Source organism: Erythranthe guttata, chromosome 1 (genome assembly GCF_056151865.1).
Source record: "Erythranthe guttata isolate IM_541 chromosome 1, IM_541, whole genome shotgun sequence".
Taxonomy (NCBI): Eukaryota; Viridiplantae; Streptophyta; class Magnoliopsida; order Lamiales; family Phrymaceae; genus Erythranthe; species Erythranthe guttata.
The window spans coordinates 13,239,871-13,262,655 of NC_142533.1; the positions used below are offsets into that span (position 1 = coordinate 13,239,871).

Consider the following 22,785-nt stretch of genomic DNA (forward strand, 5'->3'; position numbering starts at 1 on the left):
GAAAAAACAAATATATTATTGTAAAAAAATAATATTTTATTTTTTAATATAACCAGTCATAAGTTAATTTCATTTAACAAACATCATAGTTGACGAAAAAAATAACCACGGACTAAATACATTTTTTCTTAAGGGGCTCTTTGATATAACCACCTCAATACTTCTTTTAATAGGGAAACGAAAAAAATAACCACAGACTAAATACATTTTTTCTTAAGGGGCTCTTTGATATAACCACCTCAATACTTCTTTGAATAGGGAAACGAAAAAAATAACCACGGACTAAATACATTTTTTCTTAAGGGGCTCTTTGATATAACCCCCTCAATACTTCTTTTAATAGGGAAAGACCCAAATTATTTTGCACTATTTGAGAAAAACTCACTCTTAATTTTAGTCACCCATTTTCACAATTATGTCCCTCCACCTTTAACACTATCTGCCCATTCCCGCCATGACCCATCAGCGTCCGTGTCTTCCCTTTTTTTGTTTTGTTTTTGTTTTTAATTATTTATTATTATTTTATTATTATTCTTTTTTCCTTTTTTTAACTTTTTGTTTTTCTATCAGTTATATTAATCGACTATAAAACATATTAAATCGACTATGATGAACTATAGTCGATTAAGGAACCGACTACTAAAAATAACAAATCACAACTACAACAATGCAAACTAAACTATATTTTACAAAAAACAAACAATATACAAATATTATATTGATTTATACAATTGGAATCCATAAACCAAAAATCCATAAAAAAAATTAAAAATTGGAGTCAATGAAGCATGTTAATCGACTATGATTTGAAGCATAGTCGATTAAGAATCTGCTACTAAAAATAACAAATCACACATGCGAAAAAATGCAAAATCAACTATATATTACAAAAACAAAAAATATACAAACATTATAAATAATTTATACAATTAGAATCAATAAACAAAAAATCCAAAATCATAAAAAAAAATTGGAGTCGATGAACCTTAATCAACTACCAGAGTATAGTCGATTAGCTTAATCGACTATGAACATGTACATAGTCGATTAAGGTTTTAGCATGCGCGAAATTCTCTACACGCGCCGTCATCCGCTCAATCCACCAAAAAACCCTAAATCTGCCTCCCCATCGTCACTACACCGCCGCCGCAACACACCAACACCACCTTACTTTGATATTATGACAGTTTTTTTATTACAAATAAATAAATAAAATCACAACTCGCACCACCAACCAAAGCAGAACCACCACCCATCAAAATCCGATTTCGATCGACAATTTTACCTCTTTTCGCCGCCGATGTAGCAATCGTGGCATTTGAACTCAGAATCGCTATCAAAATCATCATCACCTTTATGGCTTTTGTTAAGATCTGCAACGACAGCGACGGCGACGGAGACGGCAACGGCAACGACGACGACGGCTTCAACGGAAGTTGTTCTGGCGGTGATGTCGGTGGTTCGTTCTTCATCTTCCGATAAGAGAGAATGAGAGAAAAGTATAAAAGAGAGACAAAAAAAAGCAGAGAAGAGACGCGAGAGAAGAGACAAAAAAGAAAATAAAATTAGGGTTTTGAAAGAGTATAGTAGACAATTAAGGGTAGTTTTCGAATTATGAAAATATCACTTGGTTGAATATTAGTTAAGGGAGTTTTTTCTAATTATTTTTTGGAGAGGGTGTTTTCTTAACTCATTTTACTAGATGAGGGGGTTCTTGCTAATTATCCCTTTTCATTATTACGGTCAACGTTATTTATACAAAAAGATAATTGGGTGAATTGACATCGGACATCCGAATGGACATAAACACGAAATATTGATCAGAGTACACGGCGAAACCCTACCAAGAACGTCATTTTCAACCGTCAGACTTCATTAAATTGCTACACACGCCATTTTCCAAAAGCACATTTTCTAAAAAATACAAAGTCATCCCTGCGTGTCCACTCTAGACATGACCACCGGTTCAGTTCGAACCGAAACCGGAACCGAACCGGGGTCAACAGTATTAGAACCGGACCGGAACCAGAACTGAAAAAATCGGTTCGGTTCCGATTCCTCATTTTCGGAACCGAGAACCGACGGTTAGAACCACAGTTCTAACCGTTTGAACCGGTTAAAAAAAAATAATAGAATATTAATTTCCTAGGTCAAATTAAAATATTATATATATATATATATATATATATATATATATATATATATATATATATATATATATATATATATATATATATATATATATATATATATATATATATATATATATATATATATATATATATATATATATATATATATATATATAATGCTTTTTACGATATGAAAATTGCTATTTACGCTTTATAACAAAAAAACACTTTATCTCTTTAAAACCCCAAAACTTCCCAAAAAACCAAAAAACCCCCCAAACTGGAAATAGCAAAGAAGAAAAAAAAATTTGAAAATTCGAAATCAAGCTTGAAGAAGGATTGGGCTTCAATTTTTTGAGGTAATTTCGACTCTTTTATGTGTAATATGCATTGGGTAGGTTAATTACGGAACTAAATTCATGTTAAAAAGCAGGGCCGGCCTTGATCATTTTAATGCCCGGGGCAAAAAAGATAAATTGTGCCCTCAGTTTTATTTTTTTATAAATGATTTTTACAAAATAATAATAAATTATAAAAGAAAAACTGGAATTTCATTAAAGCCTTGTTTAAAAAATATTCAACGGCACAAAAACTCGCATATATAAAAAATTCAGAATATTACAATTTTAACAAAACAAAATGAAATAAAAAGAACGTTTGAATTCCCACCCCATCAAGAAATTGTTTTTTTTCTCCTAATCTTCCGTTATCAGCTTTCATCTTCTAAAAAAAATTGTCACGTTCTGTCACCTGCATCAATAAAAAAATAGTGAAATAATTCATTGAAAATGTTTTCGAGTTGCACTTTCATTCTCATGTTCAATATTGCAAGAAAAACCAATATGTTTATTTTCTTCATTTTCATTGACGTCATTCTCATTTTCTACTAATTCCACATTCAAAGCATTCTCATTTTCATTTATATCATTCTCATTTTCTACTAATTTCGCATTCACATCATTCTCATTTTCTACTAATTCCGCATTCACCGCAATCATATTTTCAACAAATTCAGCATTCACAACATTCCCATTTTCAACAAATTCAACATTTATGTCACCTTCGTTATTTTATAATTCTTCATTTGCATCAAAATTATTTTGTTGATTACGAACTAAAATTGCGGGACGAAAATATCTATTCAAAGAATACTCTAAACTTTTGGCAATTGCTTCTTTTCTTTTCTTTCTTTGGTTTTTTTTATATCCACAAAATTGTTTCATGCTTAGAGAAGTAAATTAAACACTAAAATCCATGGATTGAATGATGAATGACTTGAATGGCGTAGTACAGTCTGAAGAGGTCTGGTGCCTTGAATAATGATATGAGCTGTATGAATTTTCATTTATTTGGCCTCTCTTTTAATGTATTATTTACAGGCATATTTGGAAACGGGAAAAAAGGAGGAGTTCGTGCAGTAGGTTCCTATATATCGAAAAAGCAACTTACTCATCTTTCGGTAACGAAGTCAAAGATCGGACAAAAAGATAAAGCTCTTAAAGATGCTAGTGATGAGAAGGATGCAATACTCTTGAGATTTGACGGCATCGAAGGTATGCTTCTTTCGCTATTTTCAAAATTGGAAAAAATGGAAAAAACAAATGATACACCTACATCTTCAAGTGAGCTTGGATCAAATTATGTTAGTCCTTCTATTTATGATACTCAACACCTAAACAATAATTTCTGCACCCTTGGAGTAGCACCAGTTCCTCCAACGATTACTCTTGTTGAAAATCCTAATGCTCGATTGTGGGATCCTCTTCAAGGTGGTTATGATACTTTGGCCGGCTTTGTTCAAGGGGGATATGTGATTTGGTTCTAGAATTGGTTAGCACCTGTTTGAGCTTGTGTATTTTATTTTTAAGTTTGCTCCATGAAACTTTAGTTAATGTAAAGCAGCCATGGATAAATTTTGTAATGGTGAATGGTCCATATGGATTTTTTTTTACTTTCTGCTGAACTTCTTATTTCCATTGTACAACAGTATTTCTTATAGGAGTTGATTTTCAAGAAATGGTTATACTTATAATTTTCTCTGTGTATTATTTACCTGTGATATTTGTTATGGAGAATGGTTCTCATGATTTGTATATATCTTATTGAGTTAATAATAATTGCGTGTGTGTGTCTATATGTATATATATATATATATATATATATATAATTGAATGAATTTATGAATTAATAAAAAAATAAAAAATATTACAATAAAAAACATTTTAATGAATATATATAATTATTTGAAATTTTATGCCTGTAATTGTTTGATTTACGATTCTAATGGATATATCCATTAGTACTACAACTAGAGTGTTAAAAATTGAAACGTTACAGTAGTATTTCTAACGGAGATATTTGTTAGAAATATGTAATACTCTAAGGTTTCGTTTAATCTGCTAACGGATATATCCGTTAGTAGGGTAGATATAGTGTTACATAACCAAGCGTTACAATAGTAATTCTAACAGATACATCCGTTAGCAAATATATTTATCCTAACGGTCTTATTTATTTACCTAACGGATATATCCGTTAGTAATTACAGAATCAAAATTTCTCACGCACTATTTCTAACGGTTTTCCGCCGTTAGAAATATTTATACTAACGGATATATCCGTTGGAAAATCCTTTATATGGTGTAGTGCCAAATAAAAGTAACACACAATAATGAAAATAAAAAAAACACAACTAGCAAACTATTAATAAAAAAATAAAAGGAAATAATAATTAGCAAAAAACAATAAAACCTGATGCAGACAACTTCTTGTATTATCAGTGAATCGTAGCAGAGTCAACTTCTTTTATGTAATTGGTGAACATCTTAATCTGCAAAATACATACAAATAATCAGAAATACATAAGAATAAAGGGGGAATATGCCAAACACCCTCCATTGGGTTTTTTATTCTTGATAAATCCATAATTAATTAATGGTATTTGAGATAAATCCATTTGACTTGAAAACCCATATATACCCCCACTTATTAGTATAATTATTAAACTTAATATTATGGTAAATTAATACCAAATCCCTCCCAAAAATAAATCAAAACCCAAATCAATCCCAAGATCAGATTGCAGAAAATCACCCGCCCCTCTTCAATGCCCCACAGCACGGTTCAGCACGGTTGAAGACGTTCTTATTTTTATTTTATTTTTATTTTTTTTGGTTTTTTGTTTTAAATTGTTTTTTTTTTCTTATTTATATTTTTTCATGTTTTTTATTTTAAATTAAAAAAATAGTTTTATTTTTATTTTTGTTTTTTCATGGTTTTTATTTTTTCTTATTTATTTTAAAATGGTTTTTTTTTCCTTTCCATTTTTTTTAAATAAAAACCACTCTATATAAACATGAAAACCACTCTGTATAAACAGCTATATAAACATGAAAACCGCTACGTATAACAGTTATTTAACATGAAAACTACTCTGTATAACAACTATGTAAACTTGAAAACCACACTTTATAACAACTATGTCAACCTAAAAACCACTCTGTATATACAATTATATAAATATGAGTAAAAAGCAGTTTGCCCCCTAAACTAAGGGCCGTTTTGCACTTTACCCCCCAAACAAATTTTTTTTGCACGTTTTTACCTAAACTACGTTTTTCGTTGCACTGTGCCCCCTAAACTCAATTTTCCGGCAATTTTGAACGGAATGTTAAAACATGTGCTTTGCACGTGAGATTTCGAGGGGTAAATTCGTCCCTTCACTTGCGTCTTTAATATTAAATACAAATAAATATTAAAAAAGAAAAAGAAAAAAAAAAAGAATAAATAAATAAAGAAAAAGAAGATGTCATCCACATCCACGTCATTAAAAAAACAAAAAAAAAAAGCCCAGACCATCATCATCTCTTCTCTATCGTCTCTCCTCTCTTCTTCATCTTCTTCCTTTGTTTTATTTTTCTGAACAAATTTTCTCCAAATGTTTATAATTGAGTAAATTTTCTCCAAATGTTAACCAATAATAATAAATAATAAATACATTTATGTAATTTTCTTAAACAGATAGAATATTTTGATGACAAAATTAATTAATAATTAGTAACGGATAAAAGAGAAGGAAATCTGTGTTCAAAAAATAGAAGAGCAGATTTATTTCATTTTCTTCACACAATTATTACCATTTTCCGCTATTCCTCCATCTTCAATCCCACACTACACGCTCAGAGATTTCAGTAATTTCTTCGAAACAGGTAGAATTCGAATTTTGTTTTCGTCTTTTTTCGTTTCTATTTTACATATATAAATCCACAATTGCAGGGACCGATTTTTGGTAGCAGGAACCGCCCATTTTGGTAATTGGAGTTTGTATGACGAGCGCATCGGAGCTGTTCTACAGCCGGAGGTCTCGATTCGGTCGGAATTCGGATCCTTTCGGTGTCGGGGCGGATTTGGATTCTCCTCCGCCTCCCGATCGGACCAATCGCCGCACTCGCCATTTCAACAGTCACGCTCGCCGCGATCGGCTCGAGCCCGACGGATGCGATCCTTTCCGACGGTCGATTCACCAGCTCAGGCAACCCCCACACCGCCGTCCTCAAGTGAGGATCCTATATTCGGATGTTGAAGGTGAAATCCCTGCTGCAAATTCACCCCAATTTCATCAAATTGATAAATCTTGAAAACTTATATTCGGATGTTGAAGGTGGAAAGTAGGTTTCAACTAAGGAAGCATTTCTTGTCCAGTCGAGAATGCCTATAGTTTCTTTGCCAGGTTACTGACTTTAGGAAGACGATGATGATAATTTCCGTTTTCTCTTTTTTTTTTGTTTATTTTTTTTAATGATTTATTTATATTTAATATATAGCAGTTAAGTGGATTGACGAATTTACCCCCATAAATCTCACGTGAAACGCACATTATTTAACATTCCGTTCAAAATTGCCGGAAAATTGAGTTTAGGGGGCACCGTGCAACGAAAAATGTAGTTTAGGTAAAAACGTGCAAAAAAATTTTGTTTGGGGGGTAAAGTGCAAAACGGCCCTTAGTTTAGGGGGCAAACTGCTTTTTACTCTATAAATATATGTACAAAAGTTATTAAAAACCACTATAAAATTGTTGAAAATCACTATAAATTTATCAAAGACAAAGTCTAGCATTATGAAAACCACTTCGTATAAACAACTATATAACAAACAAAAATAAATGTAAATTCACTTTTCGTAAATCCACTATTCGTAAATCCACTCTTCGAAAATCCACTGTTTGAAACATAAACCACTACTACGTCCATGAAAAAGTGCAAGTCAATACACCACCACCAACAAGGCCGACAAGGGTGGCTATATCAATCTGAATAAGAAAAAAAATAATTAGCAAATGAAAACCAATTTTCAAAAGCAAACCTTGTTGTCACACCATCGTCCCTTCTTTTTAATCATAATTGTTCTTTCCTCATTAATTTTCTGTTTCAAGAGATTTATGCAAATATAGCACAAATATGCCTAATTTATGAAGCTTGTCATGGATAGTCCCAATGCCAAAATTTTATACAAGAAAAATTATCCAAGGTGCAATATTAAAAATAATAATATATATAATCATATTGTACAAAACAATATTTTTATATGAAAAAAAAGGAAAAAGGAAAAAGAAAACTACAAAAAAGTGTGTTATTGAAGAATGACGTGGTGTGGCCACTGAAGCAATTGAATTGGGTGCAAAGAAAGCACTGAGCCATTCTTAAAAACGAGCCTGGTCCAAGCATCAGGTGTATCATGAAATTTTTTCATTAGATCTCATCAAAAACTAAAAACCCCATAAATTGTGTCCTCTCTTACAATAATACACACATTTTCACTTATATCTTACCTAAAGCCTCAAAATATTACTGCTAATACGAGACAAAATTTATTTACTTTATTTTTCCCCAAAAGATGAAATAAGAAAGAAAAAGGGTGAGACTCTTGCTGGATTTTTTTGCAGGTAAGTAAATACTCGAACAAAATTAAGAAAATTGAAATTGCTCACATCAAAGAAATATTGAGAAGGAAAATTGGGGGCGTATCAGAAACGCTGCGGACGGCTTCGGCGACGCAATACAACACGGAGGATCGAGCACCCAAAACCAAACTCACGCTACCTGGAACAAAGAAAAAAGAAGAGAGGGAAGGAGATCTTACGGGACAGTGGAGAGAAGAGAGAGGGGAGACAACGGAAGTAGAGAAAGAAAAGAGGAGGAGCGGCGGCGGACGCACGGTGATCGATGGAGAGAGAGGAAAGGGCGGTGAAGTGGCAGTGGCGATAGATAGAGAAGATGGCTGGGATAAATAGAAATTAAAACGAGAACTTAGGGTTTGATAGTGTGGATGGAAATTATAAATTAATATTAAATAAAAGATTATGTAGAAAAAAAGGGTATAATTGTGAAACTATATTAATTTTCATTAATTAAAAATATTTTGGATTTATCATAAAAATAAGATTTTTTTTTGGACTCCTTGTAATTGGAGAAGGCTAGTGAGGGGTGTTTGTGAAATAATCCCAAGAATAAAAGAGATATAAAGAACAACAACTTTAAAATTGAACATATACCACTTTAATCTCCATGGGTCTGAAACAAATATATATCTAAAATTAATACTATACACACAATTTCAAAGATCGCAGTTTTGTGGAAGATGTGAAAAACTTTTGTAAAATCTAGAGCGAGAGAAAAAAAGTGACGATTAAGAACAAGTTTAATTAAACGACATAAATTAAGTGAGGAAATGAAAAATTGAATTCATATAATTTAAGAGATGGGTGCAAAAGTATCGGTAATTTAAAAGGTAGGAGGTTGTAATTAAACAAAATTAAAGAGATTATTGGAGAGATTTATGGATTTAGTTGGAGAGATTTATGGTCTGTAAATTGGAGTTGATGTTACTTGTGGGAGTTGAACCGTTTGTTTGTGGATTAGGGAAAAAAATCAGAATATATATATATATATATATATATATATATATAGAAAATTAAGTAAAAATGGGGCCCCCTAGCAACTATGGGCCCTGGGCGGTCGCCCAGTTTGCACCTGCCCAGGGCCGGCGCTATTAAAAAGCCCTACAAATCGATTCATAGGGTTTTTTTTCTTGAAAAAACATGTTGGAACGCCCAAGATGGGCGCTCAATGCGTGTACGAACGCCCGTTCATACACGCCTTGGCCGCCCCCATCTTGGGCGTTCAATTAATTTTTATTTTTTTTTTTGCAATGGACGCCCAACTCCGGCGCCCAAATGCAGCTTGCACGCCCAACTTGGGCGTGCACTGCATGAATGGGCGCCCAAGTTGGGCTTTTACGCGTTTTGGGGTTTTTTTTTGGGTTTTTTTGAAATGTTTTGGGGTGTTAGTGAGATAAAGTGGTTTTTTGTTATAAACCGTAAATAACAATTTTGAAACTGTAAAAAGCAAGTTATATATATATATATATATATATATATATATATATATATATATATATATATATATATATATATATATATATATATATATATATGTATATATATGGGGTTTTTGTGCATAAGTCCCCAACCAAACATCTTTATTATTCTAGGTTTAGAGGCTATATCTCTTTCACCAATAAGCCCATCCCTTTCATATTTATTATAAATAAAAGAAATATTCTTGTATATCCCAATATTACCCTCAACCATTTATACCCAATTGTTAATTGTAACCCCAATTTAATCAATTTTGTCCACAAAAATTCAATTTTGACTTTTTTTAGAGCATACGTTAATATGCTCCAATTTCATCATTAACTTAATTTAATCTCAATTTGACCTCAAATTTCACAAATTATTCAATTTTGACCCAAATCTTTTTTTTCAATTTAAAAAAAATAAAATAAAAATTTTGCCGCCGGATTCCGGCGTTGACCGGCGGTCAACACCGGTCTCCGGCATTGACTTTTCATTTTTTTCTTTTGAATTTTTTCGCCGGTTTCCGGCTTTGATTTTTTTCTTTTTATTTTTTCTTTTATTTTCTTCCGGATTTTTTCGCCGGTTTCCGGCGTTGACTTTGTTTTAGTGTTTTTTTAAGTTTTTTTTTTTTTTTTTTTGGTTTTTTTTTACGTACGCCTCTAAACGTTGACCGTAATTGTGCTGTCACTGACGGTAAATTAACGTAATTATACTGTCAATGAAAGTTGATTAACGTAATTGTACTGCCGTTGACAATACATTTGTGTAATTGTTCTGCCGTTGATAGTAAATTAACGTAATATTATTTTTTTTTTGTTTTTTGTTATTTTTTTTTATTTTGTTTGATTTGTTGACAAGTGAACGTAATTATATTACTGTCGTTGACAGTAAAATAACTGTAAACACAATAATATTACTATCAACAACATCAATATTATTATTTTTTGGGTTTTTTGTTTTGTTTGAGTTATTCACGGAGTAACGTAATAATATTACTATCTATTATTGTAATATTACGGTAAACACAATAATATTACTGTGGTTGACGGTAATATTACTGTTGTTATAGTAATATTGCTGTCAACCACATCAATATTATTATTTTGTTTGGATTTTTGTTTGTTTGAGTTATTCACGGAGTAACGTAATAATATTACTGTCTATTATTGTAATATTACTATGGTTGGCGGTAATATTACTGTTGTTATAGTAATATTACTGTCACTCAAGCTAATATTAATTCTTTTCGCTTTTTATTATGTTTACATTTGTTGAATGGTCAACATAGTAATATTACTCTATTACACAATAATAATGAGTTTTGTTGTGTTAATATTAATGTGTTAGAGATTAATATAACAATATTACTGAGTTAAACAGTAATTTAGTTAATTTTACTGTGTTTAACAGTAATATAGTTAATATTACTGTCAATCACAACAATATTGTTGTTTAAACGAAAAAAAAAGTTATAGAAAGAAAGAAAAGAAAAAAAAAGAGTCAACGCCGGAAACCGACGAAAAAATCCAGAAGAAATGTTTTTTTGAAAAGTCAACGCCGCCGGAATCCGGCCCGAAATTTTTTTTTTCAAAAAAAAATATTTTAGGTTAAAATTGAATAATTTGTGAAATTTGAGGTCAAATTGAATTTAAATTAAGTTAAGGATGAAATTGGAGCATATTAAAGTATGAGGGGTTGGTTATTTTAGTCCTTTACAAAAATCTGGACCATGGTTGACTTATTGGTAAATGAGTTTTTTATCTGGATCTCTTTATGAATAAGTACCCATTGATGGGCTTATTTGTAAAGAGGCCAATATATCTATATATCTATATATATATATATATATATATATATATATATATATATATATATATATATATATATATATATATATATATATATATATATATATATATATATATATATATATATATATATATATATATGTGTGTGTGTGTGTGTGTGTGTGTGTATTATGTATTAAGAAAAATAATTTCAACGGTCAAATTAAACAAAATTTCTTTTTAAGTATTAAAAAAATTAATTTTTTTAAATATTCTTTCCACTTTCTCAAAGTAGAAGCATTCTAATGCATGTTTATTCCTAATTAACATGCAATTTTTAAATCATATGTGTGTGTGTATTAGTGTCCGCAAATTTAAGAAAATGAGGGGAGGATTTTCTAATTTTCTCCACTAATTAATAATCCTAAAATACATGAGAAAAAAAATATTTTCTAAAATTTTGTACATGCATAATCATGATAAAATGCTTACTTAAATTCATATGCAGGAATAAAATCCTAGTTCATAAAAAATATTTTATTCTACAAATTTAAGAAATATTTATTTCGACATAATATCTCAAAATATTTCCTAAGCACATAATTCGAGTAATCACATAATTCACGTAATCACATAATCACATAATCACATAATCACATAATCACATAATTCACATAATCACATAATCATATATTTCACATAATCACCTAATTTTTCAAGTTAATATTAATCATGCAATAATTATTCTAAGTCTTAATTTCATAGATTTGCACGTAGAAGTGGTAAAATAAAATAATAGTATTTTACCGAAAATTCGAGGGTTATATGTTACGAGACCCAAATACCTTACGCTGAAGTAAAAACACGGAACGTCCAAGGAATAATGACCCCATAGCTATAAAGTGCTAGAAACCATTATTATCAAGGTGGAATATTGACTTCGTGGTTATAAAGAACCATAAACCAATATTATGTTGCTAAACAATTACAAGAATCCACTTGTAGGATTCCGAAATTTGTTGTAGAACAACGAAGGAGAATTATTCTCACCAAATACTCAAAATATCATTAAAATTTGTCCCCTTAAAATAAGCCATATTGGCAACCTATTTATAAGATCTAAAAGACTCCTTTTTTCTCAAGGAAAATGACTCTTACCTAAACTATAATACGAAACTAATAAATAAGAAAATCCTAATTATAAAAAACTCTAAAATAATAAAATATAATAAATACTAAATAAAAAATAATTTAATAAAATACAAACTCGAAACATCAAGTTGATGACACGAACACTCTTCATAACTCGAGTAGACACTTGGTTATGCACGTGTGTTGACTTCGAGCTCGATTTCTAACCTTTTCCACTCCGAATCTTTCTCGGATAAAAACAGCCAAGTTTTAGATCTTTAAATTGTCTTTCCTTAGAAATTCGAATCACCTTAATTGGACGTCATATGAGAGAGTTATAACCCGAATGGTCAACTGCCAGAAATAGGCGAGGATCTCGGATGCATGGAATTCGGTTTATCCAACGAATTCCCCTCTTTAAATATAATCCTTTGAGACAAATATCAAAAGGAGTATAAATATAATCTTACTCATAATCAATCTCTCGGTTCGGTAGAAAACTTACACATCTCCGCACCAGCTTCGATGCATGGCTGGATTATATCATTCTCCATCTCTTCAAAAGGATTCGCCCTTGAATCCGAACCTTCTTTTTCTTCCCCATCGAACTTGACCTCAACAATCTTTGTTACCTCTTTTTCAACTAACGCATCATCATTTCCTAAATCGGTTCTTTCTTTGGTCTCATATGGAGGATCGAACGTGGCCTCTCTTGGTATTGATTCCCAATATCGGTTTGATGAAGAGCTCCACCGTTTTTTTGGACTCGACGATCTCCTTCCTTCTACTCATTGGCATGGAATGAATGAACTGCGGGCTTAGATGATCTAGGATGATCAACCAACTCTCGCTCGTAATACTCATAATGACCTTGTCTTGGTTGATCCAACTAAGCCCCTCGCCGCATATTAACATCTCTTGGTGTTGCAACTGCGACACCATGCATATCTTCCATCACTATATACATCCTTATTACGATGAGGTATAACAGGTTGGTGAACATCACGTCGTACGTATGGCCCTCGAACATGTTGATCTTTGCGTAGTTCCTTTACCTTTGAAAAGAGGTTGGTAGCAATATCTAGACGCCGAGATGATCGAGCGAGCTATGGGAGGATTGTGGCCGATATACATAGTACTGTTGGTTCTTTCGAATACGTTTTGTTTTGGCACATCATGAGACACATAGCGCGTGAAGTGGCTCGTCTTTCCTTTGGATGCACTTATATGTCAACAATATTACCTATTTCGATTCTAAATATTGTATCGCTTGAGGAGTAGTTTTAATAGAATTTATTTTCTTTCTTAAAAAAAAAAAGAAAATCTAACATATATTCAAATGAATATACAATGAATTGATTAAGTAATCCTCTTCCGAAATTTTATGGCACATTCTAGAAAGATGGCATTTTGATATATTGATTTGTATTGAGGCCACGAAAGATGGAAAAAAAATATTTAATAGTCCAACCTTAATTAGGAAAAAAATTCATTGCGGTAGAAATTGATACCCACTAAAATGTTATATATTCCATCAGTCTCCGACTCGGAAATTTACCAATAAGTCTTTATTTTCTTTACATATATCGGCTCTCTCTCTCTCTTTCTCCCAAATTTGTTAATTAGTAGTTTGAAATGGCAGATCTGAAGAAAGATGAGAGGCAAACGAAATTCGTAGGAGTACGGAAGAGAAACTCAAAATATTCAGCAGAAATATGGGATTTCAGAAAAAAGAAGCGTGTTTGGCTTGGCACTTTCAACACCCCCGAGGAGGCTTCTTTCGTTTATCTTTCCATGAAACGTGAGATTGACGAATATAAGGCTAAGTTATTTGCCAAAAAGATTCCCTCTCAAAATCCATCCTCAACCCTAGATTCTCCATCTCACGTCCAACTTTCCGACAAAAACGATGTTTCTGATGGAACCAGCAGCCGTAGCGCCGCCGTCCTGGAAGAGCAAGATTCCGAAGAAAACGAGGATTCTGATGAAACCCGCAGCCGTAGCGCCGCCCCGGGTGAAAAAGAGCAAGTTTCCGGCGAAAACGAGGTTTCTGATGGAACCCGTAGCGCCGCCGCCATGGAAGGGCAAGTTTCTGGCAAAAAAGAGGTTTCTGATGAAACCAGCAGCCGTAGCGCCGCCGCCATGGAAGACCAAGTTTCCGACAAAAATCAGGTTTTTGATGAAACCCGTAGCCATAGCGCCGCCGCCGTGGAAGGGAAAGACGAGGTTTGTGGATATCAAGATGACAAATTAGGGTTCATCAACGGTGTGCAAGTGTTCGATGAGTATGGGATTTTGGTGGGGGAATTCAGCCACATCGATGATCTTAGCATCATCTGCCAACCCGAAGATTGCGCTTCTATTTTTTGATATTCGGTCAAATTCTTACATTCGACTTAATTAGTTTTTAGGGTTCTTCAACAATTTCTTTTCATCTTCAATATTAGATTTTACTTTATCGGACTCTTTTTTGGAATTGTAAGGCATTGCCCTGGATATGGCATAGATCTCTCTCTCTCTCTTATTTTGAGTTTTATTTTATTCTTTATTCTTTATGTTTTTTATTTTTTATTTTTCAAAATTTACTAAATTACGGTTGTTAAATTAATGTATTCGAATACTGAATTTGATAGTCAACTACAATATTATGCTAGTTACCTATAAAACCGTGGTAGTCAACTATAACATTCTGCTAATTATTTATAAAATTGTGGCCGTCAACTACAAAATAATATAATGATAGTTAACTATGATTTTTTCCTAGTTATCTATAAACTTGTGATAGTAAACTATATAAATAATATAATTATAGTTTTCTTATAAATAAAAAGGGGCAAATTAGGACAATCCCTTGAGGTAAGGTTAAATTACGAAAAAACTCATCATTTTTGCATAATTAAGTACAAGCACCCCCTCAACTATGTATCATATTACGTAAAAATCCCTCCAGTTGATTCATTTAGGGGTGTTCATTCAGAAAAAAATGTACATAAAATTGCGGTACGCCCAAATTTCATATCGTTTAGTGTTTGGTTCGATAAATAACCGAATTACCAAAATTTTATTAGAAATATTTAAAATTTTGATATTTTGATTTTTTACTAATTTTAGTTTAAATACTAATATAACATATATAAATATATATATAAAATAAAATAAAACTGAATACCATACTGAGTTAATGGTTCGGTAATTGGTATGTACAAATTTTCATTCGATTCGATTCGATCGGCTTACCGATTGGAAGAACATCACTAGGTAAATTTGATATTGTAAGGGTGGACGTGTATATACATATTTGAGGAGTGGTTGTAATTATGCAAACAAGAGGTTTTATTTTAATAATTATACATTACCTCAGGGAGGTGGCAGTAATTTACCATAACAAAAACAAAATTACAGAATTATTGTATTCACTTACTGTTATATCTTATTTTTTTGGCACACCTAGGGATATATTACAATGGGTAAGGGTTTGCTGGTTCTTAGACCCGGAACCGACCCAATTGGGGTGAGTCTGAATAAATTAAATGATTACGGGTTGGGTAATGAGTTTAAGTTTTTAGAACTGGATGATTGTAGGTCGGGTTACGGGTCTTATTAGAACCGACCCAGAACTGACCCATATAAATATATTATATTTAATAGTAATATATATATACATATATATATATTGATATACCTAAATGGGCCGGCCCAATGGGCCCTTAAATTTATCTACTAATTAGGCCCACTACACGAAAGCCCAAATACCTTCAAAGTAAGGCTTGGGCCCAACAAAGTAAGCCCAACCCAATCACCGATATATAAATAGGTGTTTTACTCATTTGAAAAGGTACGTTCTAAATATTGGGCAATCCACTTCAAGTTTATTCTCTCTATTCTCTCTACAATCCGTACATCTGACTTGAGCGTCGGAGGGGTTTCCGTCGGATCAACCCCCGGCTTAGTTCACGTGTGCTCATTTTGTAGGGACCTCAGGATCATCGAGTTAACTAGTTACTGATCAGCTTTGCTCTCCCAGCTCGTTTTCTATACTACTCCGGTGAGCTATATTTAAGCATCATCATTTTTGGCGCCGTCTGTGGGAACGATGCAAACCAGATCACGTAGCCAACAAGATCCTCCTGAGGCGTCAGCTCGGAGAGAAAATGACACAGCTAATAACCTCCCAGTCCGTGGAGGATCTGGCATGCCACCTCCTCCACGCGCCGCGGAGCAACTTCCTCCACGTGCCACGGAGCCAGCTCCTCCACGTGCGGCAGATCCACCTCACGAGGTTCAGGTGATCCCTCATCGGGACCCACCACTCGCCGATCCACCACTCCCTGCTCCTCGAACGGTTCAAATAACCGAGGACGCGCTCCAACGCATGATAGCAGAAGCCTCAACTCGCGCCGCCACGGAGGCCGTAACTCAATATATCGCCACGATGGGAGCAAACGCTCCCAATGCGATACCAGCGCCAGCTCCACCTATAGTGCCACACATGGCTCCACCACCAATCCAGAATCAAATAAGCGTCTCCTCCTCTACCTCGGACCCACGGTCACGAGTGCAGCTATCTACTAATCACATAGGGGCGCAATCCAGACAGCAGCGTCAGCGCTCACTCCCACGGGGGAATGCGTCACCACCGAGAGTCCCTCTCTTTAATGTGGGAGAAGGCGAGGTAAACAGCGGAATGTCCCGCCAAAACCTTTTCTCCCAACCAAATAATCAAATGGGTGAAAGAATGCCTCTCCCAACAAGACGCAGTCCCTTCACCATACACATTCTCAACGAGGCATTACCTCAAGGAGTAAAGATCTCGGTGTTACCACAATTTGAAGGGACCACCGACCCACATGAATATATTGAGAAATTCAGTGCCATGGCGGACTTATATGGCCCGACGGATGCTGCGATGTGCAAGATGTTCCGCACCACTCTATCCAAGAGGGCAATGAATTGGTTCAACTCTCTACCCATAGGGTCGATTGACACCTTCGCTCGATTGTCGACCCGGTTCACCAACCAATTCGCTATCAACAAACAATATGCCAATACCCCAGCTCATCTTTTCTCTGTAGTACAGAGAGATAACGAAACGCTCCGCAACTACATTAAACGTTTCGTAGAGGCCGTCCACGAAGTCCCCAGTGTGGGGCAAGACATGCTCTCCGGGATTATGCAGCAGAACTTGAAGCCGGGTAGATTCAATAAATCTATTGCCGGAAGACCCCCAGGCAACCTAGAGGAGTTGCTAAATCGAGCCGAAAAGTACGTCCGGATAGAGGAAGCCTCTACCCATACTCTTCCTAAAAGGAAAAAGGGAAGATGAGCGTCAGGACAATAGGAGACGTGATGACCGACGTCCACCACTTCCACCTCAAAGCCAACCCTCCTCCTCCTCCTCACTCCGTTAAACGCTCGCCTCACTGAAATCCTTCATGTGATAGAACAGAGAGGTTTAGCGGAGCCTCCACGTCCTATGCAGCCGAATGCAAAGCGAGAAAAGTCGGATCGTTATTGTCGATTCCATAAGGACAAAGGACATACTACAGAGGAATGTGCACCAACTCAAAGCGGCAATTGAGAGGCTGATCAAACAGGGCCATTTAGGCGAATACATCGATAAGCCGCAAAATAAACGCCGTGATGATCCTCCACGCCGAGATAACAATCGGGATAAACAACAAAGACGAGAAGATGGAGGTCATCGACGTGACCTAGATAACAATGATAACCAGCCTACTCGGGGAATCATCTCCTTTATCTCCGGAGGACCGGCGGGGGGCGATTCACAAAATGCAAGACGCACCCTCGCTCGATCAGCGCGCATGAATCAAGAACGTGCGTCTCCATCCGCACGCATATATCAAATACGAAGACCTGATCACAGCATAGTCTTCAACTCCTCCGACCTCGAAGGTCCAGATGAAGACCATGTCGATGCATTGGTAGTAACAACAACGGTGGCCAACTTCTTGGTCAAGAAGATATTAGTGGACGGTGGAAGCTCAGCTGACATCATGTACCTCCACGCTTTAAGCAGCTGGGCATAGATAATGCCCGGTTTAATCCCGTCTCCACACCCCTGAAAGGATTCACATGAGAAGGCATTTTATCCATGGGAGAGGTAGAGCTGCCCGTCTCTTTAGGGGAAGACCCTTGTCGAATCACCAAGCTAATCAAATTCCTCATCGTCGACAAGCCATCTCCCTACAACGTTATCTTAGGGAGGCCAGCCATCCATACATTCAAGTCCGTACCTTCCTCCTACCATCAGAAGTGGAAATTCCCTACTCCCTATGGAATGGGGGAAATACTTGGCGACAGACGTCTCGCCCGAGAGTGCTATGCAAGGGCCCTACGAGAACCCTCCAAGAAGCCTAAACCACCCGGAAGGGGAGACGACACCCAAAAATACGACAAACGGAAGTGGGTCAATGCGATAATTGAGGACAATAAAGAAATCCTCATCAGTGTACCAGACGATAGCATCAAGCTAGCAGCTGTCGAAGAGCTTAAGCTCATAGAACTCACCCCTGGAGATAGCTCCAAACTCCTACGCATCGGATCCGATTTAGACCCTGAGATGGAGAAGCAATTAGTCAAATTCTTGCGGCACAATGGAGATGTGTTCGCTTGGAAAGCCCAAGATTTGTCGGGCATTCCCCCTCAGGTAGCCCTACATCGGCTTAACGTCGACAAGAGGTTGAAGCCAGTCAAACAGAGGAAACGGACATTTGGTCCCGAGCGCAACAAGCATATCAAAGAGGAAGTGGCAAAACTCCTTGACGCCGGCCACATACGACCAGTTCAGTATCCTGAATGGTTGTCAACGTAGTACTCGTTCCCAAACCCGGGGGCAAGTGGAGACTATGCGTAGACTTCACCGACCTCAACAAAGATTGTCCTAAGGACTCTTTTCCTCTACCTATAATCGATCAACTCATCGATTCGACCTCATGATGCGAGCTCCTCAGCTTCCTCGATGCATACCAAGGGTATAACCAGATCTTACTTGCGCCAGAAGATCAAGAGAGGGCTAGTTTCATCACTGACCAAGGCATCTACTGCTATCAAGTCATGCCCTTCGGGTTGAAAAATGCAGGAGCCACCTACCAGCGTGTAGTGAACAAAATGTTCGCAGATCAGATCGGTAAAAATATGGAGGTGTACATCGACGACATGCTCGTCAAAAGTATTAAGGTCTCGGACCACATAACGGATCTGGATCAGTGTTTCGCCACCCTGCGAAAATATAAGATGAAGCTCAACCCCCTCAAATGTTCATTCGGAGTTCGGGGAGGCAAAATTTTGGGATATATGATTTCGCAGCGAGGAATCGAAGCTAATCCCGCGAAAATTGAAGCAATTACCTCCATGGCTCCGCCAACATCGATCAAGAAAGTTCAACAGCTCAACGGCTGTTTGGCATCCCTGAACAGATTCATTTCAAGATCAGCGGACAAGGCTCTCCCCTTTTTCAAGATTTTAAGGGGAGGAAAAAAGTTCGAGTGGGATGAGGCATGTCAAAAGGCCTTCACAGAGTTAAAGTCATATCTCGCATCACCACCATTGCTTACAAAACCTCAACCGGGAGACATCCTCATGCTTTACTTAGCTACCTCGGCTGATGCCATCAGCGCAGTCCTCATCCGAGATGGAGAAAAAGGTCATCAACCCATATACTACATAAGTCGCGCCCTCCAAGGAGCCGAACAACGCTATACCAACATGGAGAAGCTCGCTCTCGCCCTCATTAACGCAGCTCGGAAGCTTCGACCCTATTTCCAGTCGCATCAAGTGGTGGTTCTCACCAATTATCCCCTGAAGCAGATATTAAGGAGCCCTGAGACATCCGGGCGATTAGCAAAATGGGCGATAGAACTCAGCGAATATGGGGTCGAGTTCAAACCCCGCCCAGCTATTAAAGCGCAAGTATTGGCTGATTTTCTGGTCGAAATGACTTCAATAGAAGAAAACACCTCTCTACCTACTTGGTATGTCAGCGTTGATGGATCTTCCACTGCCACCGGAGGGGGAGCGGGTATCGCCCTAACGAACCCTGATGGAGACGAGTTCGAATATGCTCAACGATTCGAATTCACAGCCTCAAACAACGTCGCTGAATACAAAGCACTGATAGCGGGAATCCACCTCGCCCTAGCCGCCGGAGCGCGCAAGCTCCTAATCCAAAGCGACTCTCAGCTCGTCGTTAACCAAGTACTCGGAGTTTACGAGGCCAAAGAAGACATCATGGCCAAATACTTAGCTCTCGCGCACACTCTCTTATCTAAATTCGAGAGCTATGAGATAAGACAAGTACCTCGCTCCAATAACGTCCATGCAGACAAATTAGCTAGGCTAGGAAGCTCCATGGCCAGCATCGGAAGTCGGAAGGTGACGCTCCTCACCTCACCTCAGCCGGAGATAAATTCGCCTACTGAAGTACACTACACCGAGGAGGATCAACCATGCTGGTTCACTCCAATTCTGAAGTATCTCAAGAAGGGGGAACTCCCAACGGATCCCACTGAAGGACGGAAGTTAAAAACAAGAGCCGCCCGCTTCACTATAGTGGGAGAAGAACTGTATAAACGAGGTTTCTCATTCCCCTATCTCATGTGCCTCGACCCGACCACATCGGATTACGTACTTAGAGAAGTACACGAAGGCATCTGCGGTAATCACTTTAGCGGGAGAACCTTAGCTCTCAAACTACTGAGACAAGGCTATTATTGGCCAACGATGCATGAAGACGCGAAGAAATTAGTCCGGAAGTGTAAGCCCTGCCAAGAGCATGCCAATATCACTTACCTACCAGCGGCATTAATGCAACCGATTGACAGCTCTATCCCTTTCGCCCAATGGGGGATGGATTTAGTGGGACCATTCCCGCCCGCCACAGGAGGACGCAAATACCTAATTGTAGCAGTAGACTACTTCACCAAATGGGTGGAAGCTGAACCCTTAGCACGCATCCGAGAAGAAGAAGTCATCCAATTCCTATGGAAGAACATCGTATGTCGCTTTGGAATCCCACGTTCCATCATCTCAGATAATGGAACCCAATTTTGCGGGGACAAGGTGAAGAATTGGTGCCTCGGCTTGGACATCAAACAATTCTTCACATCCGTAGCAAATCCGCAAGCTAACGGCCAGACAGAGGTTACAAATCGCACTATACTCCAACACCTTAAAACAAGGCTTGGAGGTGCCAAAGGGAAGTGGGTGGAAGAATTGCCTAACGCCCTATGGGCTTATCGCACAACCCCCCGTGCAGCGACCGGAGAGTCGCCCTTCAATCTAGCTTTCGGCACAGAGGCTATCGCACCCGTGGAAATAGGTGAACTATCTTGGAGAATCACCAGTTATGATCCAGCAGCTAATGAAGAAGCTATGCGTGGAAGCCTAGACCTTGTAGATGAGCTACGAGAGATCGCATACATCCGGCAACAGATGTATAAATCACGCATGGTCAAGGCATATAACTCAAAGGTCCGCCCTCGCTCCTTTCAAGTTGGAGATTTAGTCCTCCGAAAAGCTGAAGCCTCCCACCCCATCGGTTAGCTCGACCCAAAGTGGGAAGGACCGTATAAAATTACCAAAGTGGTCAACACCGGAGCATATCGCCTCGAGAACACTGACGGACACCCTATACCCAGAACTTGGAATATAAGGAACCTCAAACGGTTCTACGCTTAAGGTATACATCTACCTATGTTAAATCCGTTGAAGTAACCACCTATGCCCTCCCTATATGAAAATTACTTACAAAAAATGACCCATGCAGGGTCCGCGGTCTTCCACGTCACTCGTCTTGCAAAATTGTCTCTATATGCTTTGGAAACTTTCTACTACATTACGAGGTGCGTGAACATCCCACTTAAACTGGGGGGCTAGTAAATTTACTTACATCATCAATTCGTATTCACATCTCACCATCTTCTAACAGAGTAAGAGTCAATTACGAGAGGACGCATATTGCTCAATCAATGGCCCAAAGAGCGAAGCCGCCCCATACCACATCGCAAAGGGTAACAATATCTCCGCTAGACTACAACACACGCATGCCTTCGTTTACTCTTACTAACGTGAAAAAATCATTCCATCTGACAGGCACAATAACCCAACAAACCACAGCAAATCACGAATTGATTTCATATCTGGAAGTGCGAGGAAGAAAACCATCCCCGTGTTAGGGTATGTGAATTGACAATGCACATCACCTTAGCTACAATTACTAAGTCCTTGATACAAATGCTTAAACAAAATTCCTTTTTCCTCAATTATACCTGACAGGCATAGAGACGCCAAAGGAATTCAG

The 22,785-nt window shown here is 36.8% G+C and overlaps 1 protein-coding gene and 1 long non-coding RNA gene across 2 annotated transcripts; one reads left to right on the forward strand and one right to left on the reverse strand.

Annotated features, from left to right (window-relative positions):
• Positions 1-7,198: 7,198 nt before the first annotated feature.
• On the reverse strand, positions 7,199-8,377 carry LOC148772879 (uncharacterized). The gene is made up of 2 exons (XR_016031913.1): positions 8,271-8,377; positions 7,199-7,440 (listed from the first exon to the last, which is right to left on the reverse strand). It is a non-coding gene; the product is annotated as an uncharacterized LOC148772879 (long non-coding RNA).
• Positions 8,378-14,063: 5,686 nt separating this feature from the next.
• Positions 14,064-15,022, forward strand: LOC105978039 (uncharacterized). Its single transcript, XM_013003450.2, has one exon. The coding sequence runs from the start codon at positions 14,103-14,105 to the stop codon at positions 14,835-14,837; it is 735 nt and encodes a 244-aa protein (XP_012858904.2). The 5' UTR covers positions 14,064-14,102; the 3' UTR covers positions 14,838-15,022.
• The last annotated feature ends 7,763 nt before the right edge of the window (positions 15,023-22,785 follow it).

Coding starts and splice junctions, on each gene's coding strand:
- LOC105978039 (XM_013003450.2), top strand. CDS start 14,103: ATGGCAGATCTGAAGAAAGATGAGAGGCAAACGAAATTCGTAGGAGTA.